The 14,064-nt window shown below is 39.6% G+C and overlaps 1 protein-coding gene across 3 annotated transcripts in view; it reads left to right on the plus strand.

The window, feature by feature from the left end:
• Positions 1-1,404: 1,404 nt before the first annotated feature.
• Positions 1,405-14,064, plus strand: part of LOC131982767 (myosin-10-like) — a 79,021-nt gene continuing 66,361 nt past the window's right edge. For all 3 annotated transcript variants that reach the window (XM_059347364.1, XM_059347365.1, XM_059347366.1), the window contains exons 1-3: positions 1,405-1,578; positions 4,232-4,609; positions 11,945-12,101. In XM_059347364.1, the coding sequence (XP_059203347.1) occupies positions 4,265-4,609; positions 11,945-12,101 (502 nt within the window). In that variant the 5' untranslated portion in view covers positions 1,405-1,578; positions 4,232-4,264. The remainder of the gene's footprint in view (positions 1,579-4,231; positions 4,610-11,944; positions 12,102-14,064) is intronic.

Consider the following 14,064-nt stretch of genomic DNA (forward strand, 5'->3'; position numbering starts at 1 on the left):
AACATGAACCTTGAATGGGATAAAGTTCATTTAAATCTTTTTCTTTAACCCTTTGATGCACAACATATAAACGCCTTCTAAAACAACATGGGTCAAAAAGGACCTGCATTTATTTCCTGTGTTATTTCATGCTGCTGTGTGTTTGAATATCTTTTTTTATTTTTTATTACAACAGATCATTATTATTCATTTTTCCTTTCATACTTTATGAAGAAAAAATAGTTTTTGTATTATTCCATCAAGTTTACACACATGGGTCAAAAATGACCTTGTGCATTAGAAGTGTAGTGATACATAAAGTGTTTTCATTCAAAAAGTAAGAAATGAAAACAAAAAAATAGGATGTATGATGATAAAAAACAAGTTCAGGGAAACCTGGAATACTGAATGATGAAATTAATTTATTGCAAAGATATAGAAAATAAAAACTTAGTCGCGTCACTTGTGCCCATGTTGTGCATCAAAGGGTTAGAAAAAATGTTTTTTTTAAATTTAATTAAGTGTATAAAGAAGACCTGTGAGATATCAGAAGGTACCATAATCTGATAATGCAACTTGTTTAGTAACTTTTTTTTATAATGCAGGCGAGCAACAGTTGCAAAATCCATCATTTTTGAATGCATGTAATTGGTTTGCAAATTGGATTTGTCATACAGTTAAGTTACAAAAGGACATAAGAGTTATACTTAGTGCATCAAATATTTGTGACATTTTAATCATCATAATCATTGTTTATGTACTCATCACGGCTAGTTAGAAGTAGAGGATTTTAAATGCCACGATTGGTGTTATGTTTCTGATATTTTATATCTTACTAAGGCTGCACAATGAGGAAAATATGCAATATGTGATAACATTATTGCATAACACAACAATGACATTTTTTCCTTCTTCCATAAAGTAAATTTAATGTATAAAGAAGACCTGTGAGATATCAGAAGGTACTATAATGTAATAATGCAACTTATTTTGTAACTTTTTTTTATAATGCAGGCGAGCAACAGTTGCAAAATCCATCATTTTTGAATGCATGTAATTGGTTTGCAAATTGGAGGTTGGTTTCTTGCAGCCAATGATGTAGAGGGGGAGAGAAAGACCGCAAAGTGAAAGCCCAATTGTCCACAGGCTGCATGTGGTGGGTGTGTGCCATGCATAGATATTTGGGGGATAGATTTGAGAAAGCGTCTACCACAGCATAATATCCTGATAAAATCCTTATCAATGTGTTTATTCAGGACTTTAAATAGATTATGAAAGGCATCGGCTCACACAACCCACATCCCCGCTCAGGTGAGTCATCCAACAGAGTGTGACAGTGTGGTGTATTGATCTGCATGGTCACTCTCTATGTGAGCTCAGTCCATCGTAGGCGGGAGCAGCAGCGGTCCAGTGTGCTCGGTCTAGGAGGGGCCCCAGTGTAGATAGAGGTAGCAGCTCTGAGGCTGTGGTGCAGACCCGGAGCCCCGATACATGCCTGCATTTCATTCAGTTGTGTGGAGCAGCTAGTTGCATACAGGGTCGCATCAGACTGCTCGGTGGACAGGATCTGACTGCAGCTCCGCTCACAACAAACACCAGGTAAGTTATTGTTGTTATGAGAGAGCGTGGAGGGAAATGAGTGAGACGGTGGATGAACGGAGCAGGATGGAGGTTATCTCTGGAAACTTAGTTTGAATGTAAATGGTAAATGGACCTGGCTACCCTAAACGGTGCCACCTGCCACCAATGGCAATTCATTCTCACACCGATGAACGCAGCAATTTGGGGTTCAGTATCTTGCTCAAGGATACTAAGACATGTAGGCTGCCATGGTCAGGGATCGAACCACCGACCCTCTGATCAGTGGGCGACTGATACCAACTGAGCCACAGCCGAATGTAACACCAGTTCATATTTTTTAGGTGTATTTTTAGTAGCCTAAGCTTGTAAATTAGCCCACCTTTTTAATGTGAAGTTACCTGCTGACCAGCTTTTCACTTAAGGAAATATTAACGAGGTAACGGCTGAAACTCAATAGATAACGGAATAAGTGTTATTTAGCCGCGTTAAGATAGCTTTACGGGTATATTGCTGCTCATAATATGTTTTCTCTGAAGTTAAATTGTTTTTGTTTACCCTAACGTTCGTTCACCTGATAATAACTGGACTTTTGGCCGTGTTACAACGTTATTCACCATATCATACATCATGACGGTTACCCTAATTAGCTAGCTTTATCAGTTGCGCAGGTTTATTAGCACACATATTAGCCTAATATTTGTACACAGGACCACAGCAGCAACTTTTCCCCTGCTGGTTCCCGTTCATTCTGGGCATTTTGGGGACTTGCCAATGCACAGTCATGTTGTCTGTTGTATAAGCGCTATCTGTGCAGGTGGTAGATGTTATCTGGACGACGGGGACGTGTGTTTACAGTGGACTATTTTCTGTACCGCAATATTTTAGAGAGAAGGGGGATAGTAATGTGCCATTCACGACGCCCCTCTGTCCCGTTTGATGTGTGAGCAGTGGAGCCTACGCAGTATGCGCATTGATACTGTCAGAGCCATTCAGTGAGAAGTCATGCAGGCTATCAGACCCTCATTAAAAACTGCTTTTAAAATTAACTCTTTTTTTTAAAAAAAACAATATTTTCATTCATTTTTCACTTTCACAAGTAAAGGATGGTTACATAATATGGACTAATACTGAATTTGGAAAAACTGCTTTTAGTTTCTCTACTGCATCTACCTGGAACATCTTACAACATTCACTCAAACTCAACACAATTATAACTATGGGCCAGTTTAAAACCATGATAAACAATAACTCTGCCTTTCACTGCAACTGTTTTTAGTGTTTTTGCATGTGTTTTGTCTGTGCTTTTTTGTGTTTTCTCTGTACTCTCGACATAATTGTAAATGAGGGGTTGCCCTCAATGATTCCTCGAAAAAATAAATAAAAGTTAAATGAAATTAAATGAAATGAGTCACAGAAATAAAAAGCAAAACAAGTAAACAAAACAAACAAACAAACAAACAAAAAATCAGAACATCAGCAGTCAAGAAAATCCCTGCAGCATGATATTAGAGACATCAGGCTCTACATAATTCAAATAGGGTGCCCACACTTTATAGAACTGGTCTGTTCTTGAATGCAGTATACATGTCAGGTACTCTAATGACACTAGATCAAATAGCACTCTTTGCCAGCTTTTAACAGTTGGTACTTTTTCATTAATCCACTGCAATAAAATATTCTTCCTCGCTGCATAGGTAATACAATACAACCTCTTGTTATGTTTGGATGTTAAGAGTTGGCTTGGGAGGCCCAGTATGAGATTAAAATGAACTCTTAATTCATGTCACCGTTCAGTCATGCTCTAAACTGGTGACATGATGCCTTCCCTTCTTCCCTCAGCCTTGTGCATTACATTAGTATACCAGATATGAGGGCAGGAGTATTATTATATAAATGACATGACATGCATTCTATAGCAGAATGATCTGTAAATGTGATTTGTCATACAGTTAAGTTACAAAAGGACATAAGAGTTATACTTAGCGCATCAAATATTTGTGACACTTTAATTATAATCATTGTTTCTGTACCCATCAGGGCTAGTGAGAAGTAGAGGGTTTTAAATGCCACGATTGGTGTTTATTATGTTTCTGATTTTTTATATCTTACTAGAACTGCACAATGTGAGGAAAATATGCAATATGTGATTACATTGTTGAATAACACAACAATGACACTACTTGGCATTAAAAAACAGATACTAATGTGCATTCAGCATGCCTTCTTGCGGCTTCAGTATACTAAAATAGAACAGATTGCTAGGGCAATCCTTGATTACAACTAATTGTTGAGTAATTGATGAGTAATTTTATTTATATTTAGTAATTTTTTATGAGTTCCTACTGAAAGAATCATGCAAAAGCAGCACTTTGAAGTTTGTGTTTATCTGAGATCTGCACACAAGTGTCTTGAAAATAAGTCATTTATTATAAAAAAAAAAAAAAAAAGTTGACTTGATCAACTAAAGAAATATCAGACAAATTGCTTGTTGAACATTGAATAGGACACAAAGGCACCAAAAAAAAGGAGTCCTCGGTGCAATGTTGCAGTCTTGGTGGGCTGACGACAAAAGTGGACATTTCTATGTTGATAAAAAAAAGTATATATTGTCAGCACCATATCCTACATGTAAAGTCTAAGGAACCAACGTCTCCACCCCTGTCTGTTCCAGGTGGCCACGTTGCTCTGGTAAACCCCAAGTAAGATGTCTCATCGGAGTGGGCAAGAGGACCCAGAGCGGTACCTGTTTGTGGACCGGGCTGTGGTTTACAACCCTGCCACACAGGCCGACTGGACAGCCAAGAAGCTGGTGTGGATACCCTCAGAGCGCCATGGCTTTGAGGCGGCCAGTATCCGGGAGGAGCGTGGCGAGGAGGTGCTGGTGGAGCTGGCCGAGAACGGTAAGAAGGTGGTGATCAACAAGGACGACATCCAGAAGATGAACCCGCCTAAGTTCAGCAAGGTGGAAGACATGGCCGAGCTCACCTGCCTGAACGAGGCGTCGGTGCTGCACAACCTGAAGGACCGCTACTACTCGGGACTCATATATGTGAGTGACTTAGACCTGGACCCTTCAAATATTGTCTGTGGGTTTTTTTTGTTGTTGTTTTTTTCAAACTTTTTTTATTGGGTTTTGCAGATGAGTACAATTGTATTAAACCATACAAAGAGTAAATTAGTCATTTTTTCATATAGAAAAAACAAACAAACAACAAAAAAGAAAAGTGATCATGGAAGTATTGCTGCATACCCGAACAACTCACAGAACTAGAACAGCCATAGAAAACAAAAACAAAAACAAAAAACAAACAAAAAACAAAAAAATAAAAACAAACACAGGTACATCAGTCAGGTATTAGTAAACTGCAATTAAGATACCCTGTCTGTGTTTTTGTAAGAGTTACACACAGGGGAATGATTAAGCTTAAAACTCACAGATCCCCTAGCTCTCACAGCTGTAGATTGAATTTCAACCCTAGCTGTTATAATTTAGAAATGACGGGCAGCATTTCTGCTCAGATGCATGCTAGTCTTAACTTTTAGCCGTCTGCCTTTTGCACTCTTGTGTTAAAGTGAGATCTCTGATAGTTATCAGTGTGTTTGGGTACAGAGAGGGCACTGAGCTTTTTTGCTGTTCTGTATGAATTCTGACCACACATGCACACACAGTGTGAGTGACAGATCTCGCTGGTCTTTTAACCATTGCCAGACTTTCACCTCCACCAGATCTTGTCTCCTTGGTGCCTCTGGGTTGCAGATTGTTACCTCCCCCAATGGCTTCTCTCTCACCTCAGCCAAAGGCAGGCCTCTTCCATAAACACTAGGTTTCAGTTTGTTTGTCCTGCCCTGTGCTCCAACTGGTGGGCCTTGTTTGATCACAGAGAAGGCTTGACCTCTTTCTCTTTTTCGTGGCAGTCCTGCTGTGTAAAACTAAACACATTTGGCCCATAATTTTGGGTAACAGGGAATGATTTTTTCAACTAGTCTTTTAGCTGTGAACTCTTGTTCCATGTACACACCAATTCAGATCAGTTTAAAAATCTACATTCAGTGTTGCCATTTTTAAAAGTTACCTAAATATATAACCCAGCTCACAACTGTATATGTACAGAAAGTTCAGTTTCCACCATCTAAGTTGCAGTACAAGACCAATGTTGGAAAATGTTTCCAGCTTTTAGATTTTATTTGAATATTTCGGCATACTGGGGTCCCAGTCTACTGTGATTGGTCAGTAATTTCAGATCTTCTGAATCTGCACTTTGGACGTCTCTGCATTCTCATTGCATCTGGAAAATTGCTGTAGAGCACTGTAGTGGCACTTTTTACCTATATATAGTAGAGATGTGACATCACAACCTTACTAAAGTGCTGACAGCTTGTTTAAAGACAAAGTCTCTGAACACGGCTTGAGTGCATTTTTCCGTGTATTTACAAACTCATACTTTCACAGTATTTTAAAACCACCTGGATCTGCTTTATATTGAAAAAAAAGTAGTAGTGGTCTGTATCACTGGATTACCCATGTCCCCATAATCCAATTTGACTACAGATGGAGCTGCTCTATGATGTTCTAGTTGTGATCTTGACCCATTTAGTGACATGTTTCCAGGAATAGAATTTGGGTTGGTTATCACCTGAGACACTAGTTCAGGGACTGCAGGGAGAATTTATCCTCCTCACAAGACATAATAAAACATCACCGCTGAGTCTCACATCAAATATGTGCCTTTTCCTATCATTATGCATTAGAAGTATGCAGTGTTTGCTTTACAAACAGCCTCAAGTGAAAAGGGGACTGTTTCAGTTTAGTCATATAGCACAGTATGAACTGATTGCTTCAGTGAAGTGATATTATCAAGTTCCCATATGCCTTGAATTGGCATATTAGTCCCCGAGTTCCCTCCTCTTCATTTTCTTTCTCATACCATAGTGTCATAGTTTCTTCTTTTTCTTGCTTCAGAATTGGCTTTGGAGCTTCTTAATTTGCCCCTTGGCTAAGAGAAATTGAAAACATGTGTCTGATGGTGTTGATTTTCTATCAGGAAGAGAGTTTGCCTATTCAGCTCACTCTTAGAAGAAGAAACCCCCATCGTCTAAATGTGCTCCAGTGTATTTGACTTACCCCCCCAGAGCTCAGCTACATCTACTGCAGACATAATATAATGTGTCCCGCAGGCTGTGTTCTTAGTTGAGGTCGTTGGGAAGTCTTCCATATCAGCATCTGTTTGAGTCTTTTGAAAGATGAAGCCAGTCCACACTGATTCTTTATGTAAATCTTTACACTTTTAAAGGTTTGTTTTACTGGACATGCATGCTGTAGTCCAAAACTCATGTTACCTTCTGATAGTAAAGAGGCTCCCATCCCCTTGTAATTACAACAAACAATAGTCACATTTTAAAATAACGCGAGCCAACTTAAAGCGCACTGCTCTTTCACTGGTCAACCTAGTACAGGCAGTGTTGGCAGGAACGCAGACCAGATCCAGAGTTTGTAAATGAGGGAGAAGAGGTTTTCTCTGCATACTTTAAAGCGTGTCTGTAGGGAACGTTAAGGCCACCACTGCATTTTTAGGCCTCTGGTTTATGAGTCATTCATCTATTCTGTTCTGGCTCCTTCTGTGGCTCTTTTCCCATCTGACGGCTCCATCCGTGTGAAGTTAGTCAGCCTGTTGAGCCAACTCATTTATTGTAGCAGCTTGCTATCTGTGAGGTGGTGAATCACAGGCTGACCGCAATGCTACACACTCGGCTACGCCACTGTAACGGGGCTACAAGCGGGCCTTTGTGTCGTTAGATAAGCCTCAGCTGTCAGAAAGCCTCAGCATTCTTCCATGGCAAAAAGATCGTCCGTCTGTCTGTCTCCTGCCGCCCACTTCAGCTCTGCTGCTGCTCAGCGTCCGTCCTGTCTTCACCAACTCTGCTCCCTTTCCCACACTCCCTCTGCTTCTCTCCTCGTCCCTGCCTCACTGGTCCTTTGTGTCTTTCTTTTTTTTTTTTTGCATCTTGGCCTCATCTTATTCCTTACATCCTTACTTTTGAGGCATTTTGAACATTTCTGTGATTCATTTGCTAAATGAGTGCAAAACCTGTCCTGTTTTCCAACTAAAAAAAAACTGTTTTTGCTTCTTCTGCTGCAGGGCAACAGGTAAAACAGCACAGCACAACAAATGAAAACAAAAATGCACAGTCATGCTCACTACCATTTCCCTTTAGAGAGATGTTTTATATGTTTGGATAAAAGCCACATGTGGCCTCTCTTTCTGCTGAACAAGGACCCTAATGTAACCTTTGCCATCACTGACATCCATGATGACAAACACAAGCATTCATTACTGAGTATGAATCAAATATTCACTGATTCATACTGTGTTATAACAAACTGCAGTAATGGCTTTAATGGCCTCCCTGCTCTAAAATTTAGTGACCAAGAATTTCCAACTTATTAAAGTGGGAGAAAAGCAGAAGGTCTCCTGCTGCTGTGGATGTGATTTGATACCAGACATCTCAGTGTATTGATCATATTTCAAAAGGTTTAAAGTATTCACAAGCTTTGTTATGAAATCACTAGAACGAAGCACTGTCAAGGGAACGGTCAAGGTCTCCTCTCTTCCACACAGATCAATGGCACCGAGGCTGCCTGTGCACCCAGAGTGCCCTCTCCAGCCTCTGCAGTGGAGAAGGGCCTATCCACACAGGCATGCTGCCTGACTGATCAGATGTGGCAGATGGGGTCGGCTGTTGTGTCTGCTGTTGCCTGTGTGTTGCTCAGCTGTTACTAGGCCACGGCATCCCCTCCCCTGGATCTGATTTCACTGTGGAAATATCACCTTCTCTTTCCTGGACTGGGACAGGCACGGCGGTTTGGCAGGCGGTGTTGAGTTTGTCGTATGCTCTGCTAGCTGGCAACAATCAGAGTAAATGTTCTTTATAGATTTTTTATTATTTGATCCTTCAAGCTCTTTCTCAAAAGTTCCTGGAGGCGAGGCAGCAGCATTGCAACAATAAGCATGCAACGAGTACTCGTTTCTTTTTGTGGCAGTTTTCTGGAAATGTAAAAGAACCCGTAAGAATTTGAAAATCCTGCAGCTCTCCCCTCTCTATCCTAAGTCCCACCCTCCAGACAAACACAGGCATATGCACATGTTTCATACATTAACCTGCATGAATACTAGTAATTGGCAATTGATGATTTATGTCCTTTTTTCTTTGCAAACTTGTGGGCCTGTCAAGCCCTTTGAGATTACAGTGATTTGCATAAACATGAACTTGAATAGCTGCAATAGCAACTTTTTTCTGCAGGAATTGAATCAGGCTTTTGCCACATGAGGGGTTTGTGCGTCTGCATTTGTAGAACAGCCAGTAGGAACGCCCTTTCTCTGAAATAACCTGTGATTGGCCAAAGTCTCCCCTCATAGGCTAGATATTCTTGAACCTGAAAACAGAGCCAAGAGGAGATGCAGCAGTGTAGTTTTCTATTATGAGAAAATCCGCAGACAAAATCAACTACTGTCGCTATTTTTAGTAATCAGATTAAGTTTTGGAAGCAATGAAAATACCATAAAGATAAGATCAAAGATAAAATCTATCACTGATGCACCATTTCAACTCTGTTACAGAGGAAACTACAAGTGCTCTGCATTGAGACATGATGCTGCAAATTACAATGACCCTTCAACCCTTTAGTTACCTGGGTCAGTCTACATTGGACCTACAGTTTAGGTATCCCTCTGCAGCCTCCCCAGCTGCCTCACTGCTGTATGTCGCAGAGTCAAAGCAAACAGAACACACCCCCTATTTATAGCAGCTCCAGTTTCCAGATAAAGGGGAAATAAATTTTTCATCAGCCTTGAAAAGGAGAGTGGAGAGTTAGAATTTCAGCAGACCCTCTCTGTCTCTCTCTGAGCTCTCCTCCCCTCAGGTTTAGAGCACTATTCAGGAGGCTGAGAACATGGTTTGCTGTTTGTTGCACCTCTGTTTCTCCACTGGATTGGACCTGAGGGAGCCCTGTCAGCTGGATCATTGCTGCACTCTTTATTTCAGTCTACCTCCCTCTCCCTCCCCACCTCCTTTTTTTTGTCTGTATCAGCAGTACAGAGCATCAGTTGCTCAGTGCTGACTGAGGTCCCTACCTGAGGTCTTATGTAATGGCTACATTATGCTGTCTGCTCTCTGGGTCCCCTTTGGGAATCTGTGGCTGCTGAGTCACCCGTGGCATGGTGCCTCATTCGGCCTTGGATGTAGTTGTAATTATCAAGCAGATGTCACAATCTTTGAGGCTTTTATATGAAAAAATCACTATCCGACATAGTTTTTAAAAATATAACATCTGTGGTTTCTGGCTGTACTGTGTTATGGTATGATGGCATTTATTGGCAGCGGGAGTAGAAGGAGAGGATAACAGAAGAGACAGCTCTTGAAACGTAAAGCTCTTTAAAACAGAGGCCCAGTCATTCATTACAGACTGCAGTCTATAGAGAACATGTGCTTTTTATGATCTCCAAGCGCCATGCTGGCAGTCAAAAAAAGAGACCACTTCTGAAAAGAATTTTAACTTCATCACAAAACATTTTACGCATCATGATACTAATTTTCCTTTTCTGTACTTCTTATTTTTGTAATTCAAGTCTTGTTTGTAAAATAATGTCACTGGAGTGTACATATGGTCCCAGAAGGAGAAAGAACAAACAAACATGTCTGTCACCCTGACCTTGAAGCCAGCAGGTAGCCGGCTGTCTCTGATCCCCTGGCCTCCAGTCAGAGATACCCGACTGCCTCGTAACATACATTACTAATTTATTACTTACTGACTAACTCACTCCCAGTCTTAGCCACTGACTATATAAAAGAAATGGAGGCAACCACCGTGATGTCACCCAGTGGTTTGTGTGCTATTGTTTTAAAGCCTTTAGTTTGGCATTTTGGTCGTAGCCATCAATGTTTTTGTTTGAGCCTGAAGTGACCATATTCGAATGAGAGGGTGGAGCTGGGAAGGTGTGAGTTAAGTTATGAGCTAACGCTAGCACTAGCTAGCTTGGTTAGCAAGTTGCATCCATAATTCACATTAACTGTGATATTAATTGGGATGCTAAATTTGGATAGCGAAAAAAGAGGCTTGAATTAAAATGGACTTGGAGTGTCTATTAGTACAATTGAACGCTGAACAAGGTTTTTTAGGTGACCACAATATTAAAAATAACTTTCATGAACTGAAAACACTCTGTGGAAAGGGTCAAAGTTCTGCACCATGGATGTGTATTGCTACGCCTTCAGTGAGAAATAGGCTAATTTTCTCATAGACTTGGACTTCTTTTTGCAACCAGTGTAGTCGCCCCCTGCTGGCCATTGGGAAGAATGCAGGTTAAGCTTAAGTATTTGCTTCATATTAGCTATGTCCACGTATTTAATTCAGTCTATGGTTCAGCTCTACATTACTTCAGTATGGTTATGACTCTCTTTTACTCACTTGCAGATTTCAGAATATTCAGTATATACTTAATACTGTTGTTTAGGTTTACGCTTAGTAATTATGCATTGTATATGGGCAGCTAGTTAGGTAAGTCGAGATGATCCTTTGGGTAGGCTATCATGGCAGTGATGAAAGTCAAACTAGTGGTAAGCAGCTCTGTGTCTATAGGGGGAATGCAAAGCCCCTATAGCATCTGCAGAATGACACAGAGCCATTGCCCCACCAGGGCCTCTCACTCATTCCTGGCTGCCTTGCTGCCTGGTCGATTCAGCCTACAGCATAGCTGAGAAGTGTTCATACCACACACACACTCTGGGGAGAAATCTTCAGGCTAATTACACAGCCAAATGCACCACCAAAAGTCAGAAAGTAGGCTAAACATTTGCAGCAAAAGCTGTTTGCTGCAACATGAGTCGTTATAATATTCATACACCCTTTGTTCGCATTTTGCAGTGTTGGATTTGAACACTCTTATTAGGACTCTCTGGGCCTTTTGTTGTTGCACAAGAGACAAGAGTCTGTTCAGTGTTTCATTTAGTCTGTCTGACTCTCAATCAGTCTGCACTGTATCTATCACTGTGTTGCATGCCCACTGTGATGATGTAAGCTCCTAAAAAGTATGTAATGACAGGTCTAACCCCACGGATAGAATGCAGGCTTGATGATTTAAACAGCCAGAAACTTGCATGCTCCTTTTTTGTGTTTTCTTTTCATATCCACTTTAAATTCTGGCGAGTGAGAGTTAGTTTTTTTCTGTTTCAAGCTGGATTTTAAAAAAAAGATACCCCAGGCAAACTTGAATTATTTTTTTCATTCCTTGATTATATATCCTGATTCTGATGTTGAGCTGCAGCCTCTCTTTGTTCCTTACTGTTTATTAATTCCCCATGTGTGTATATTTTGTATGTTTAATTACAGACATACTCTGGCCTGTTCTGCGTGGTTATCAACCCCTACAAGAACCTGCCCATCTATTCAGAGAACATCATTGAGATGTACAGAGGGAAGAAGAGGCACGAGATGCCTCCACACATCTATGCCATCTCTGAGTCAGCATACCGCTGCATGCTTCAAGGTATGACAGACAGCTTCTTCAAACTGACCTTTTATCTTCCTGCTATAAAGCTCTTCACTGTGAATTATAGTGTTTCAGAATGCTGCATCCGCAACTCACAATAACTGACATTATTTAGGATGCTAAGTTTTGATAGCGAAAAAAAAGAGGCTTAAAATAAAATTTACTTCCCCCCCAAAAAAGCTGACTAAGAGTGTCTATTAGTACAACTGAACCCTGAAAACGATATTTTTAGGTGACCACAATATTAAAATTAATTTTCATGAACTGAAAATGGGAAACTGAAGCAGTTATATCCATCTGTGTTGTCTTTAAAAGTACCAGACTTTGTGACAAGAAGAGTAACTTTACCTTGCAGGACATGGGAGTTGCTGGTCTACTACTGCCTCTATTGATTAACTTGTTTGTGTTATTGTGTGACCATGGTGAATCTAAACTAACCCCTTTAAAACACCAAAGTCACATCAACAAACAACTAAAATGTACCAATTGATTGAGGCATTGGTACACTGCAAAAAAAGGTGTATCTAAAAACAAGATAAAAACACTAAATCTGAGGGAAATGAGCTTGCTGCATGGACAGATAATTTCACTTGACAAGATTTCTTAAATTAAGATTATTAAATCTAGAAATCTAGAAAATAAGCATGTTGTATGCTTAAAATAAGAAATTAATTAATTTAGATTAAAAAAAACTTTAGATTTAGAAATGTTAGATAATTTATCTTGTTTTAAGTCTTAATTTCTTATTGTATGTGTTCAATATGCTTATTTCTAGATTTAACAACCTTAATTTAAGAAACCTTGTCAAGTGAAATTATCTGTCTATGCAGCAAGATCATTTCCCTCAGATTTAGTGTTTTTATCTTGCTTTTAGACACACCTTTTTTGCAGTGTAGCCAAGCAACCCCCATACTTTAGGACATAAAATTGACAATTTTCTTAAAGGTGTCTGGTAGCTTTGAGAAAAGCATTGAAAGGTATAATGGCTTCAGTTCCCCACTGAAAAGAGCTGTCTGACAGCAAGGTCAGGTAGCGAAAATATTCAAAACATAGTGTGCACTTAAAGTGATGTAGATTTGTGGCTACATGTGGCTAGAAGCTGTTTTGATGCTGTGCCTGTACACAGCAGTATATTGCTAAACCTCCAAACTGGGGGCGTGCAGACTGCCATCTACTGTAATTCACTGACTATAGATAAGTAGCTCAAATAACCCAACTTCAAAAAATCCAAAGTGTGCCTGTAGAACCTGATAATGTAATAAATTCCCGATAATGTAATAATCCCGATAATGTAATACAAATCTGCACTTGAGTCCATTAACAATGTAATAAAACCTGATAATGTAATAACTTCCCGATAATGTAATAAAGTGCATTTCCCAATAATGTAATACACTTTTTTACCAATAATGTAATAAAGTATTACATTAATGGGAGGTTATTACATTATCAAGTTAGCCTTCATTTCACAAGTCCTGATAATTTAATAATTCCCCAATATTGTAATAATTTAACAGCAGACCACCCATTACTTGGGTTCAAGTGGTGATACTGTGTAGGCAACACTAGCTCAAGAGCTCTAGCGCCACCAACAGGTCAAAGTTGAACGTTTATTAACTTTTGACCCGTTCATCCGTTTTTCACAAACGAGGTATCCATGACACATGAATGCATTCAACAGCTTCTTGAAATCTAAAGGTGCATGGGGTTATACTTTATTACATTATTGGTAAATGCACTTTATTACATTATCGGGAAGTTATTACATTATCAGGTTTTATTACATTTTCAATGTATTCAAGTGCAGATTTTTATTACATTATTGGGGTTATTACATTATCGGGAATTTATTACATTATCAGGTTTTATTACATTTTCAATGGATTCAAGTGCAGATTTTTATGACATTATTGGGGTTATTACATTATCGGGAATTGATTACATTATCAGGTTCTACAGT

The sequence above is a fragment of the Centropristis striata genome, chromosome 13 (assembly GCF_030273125.1).
Source record: "Centropristis striata isolate RG_2023a ecotype Rhode Island chromosome 13, C.striata_1.0, whole genome shotgun sequence".
NCBI lineage: Eukaryota > Metazoa > Chordata > Actinopteri > Perciformes > Serranidae > Centropristis > Centropristis striata.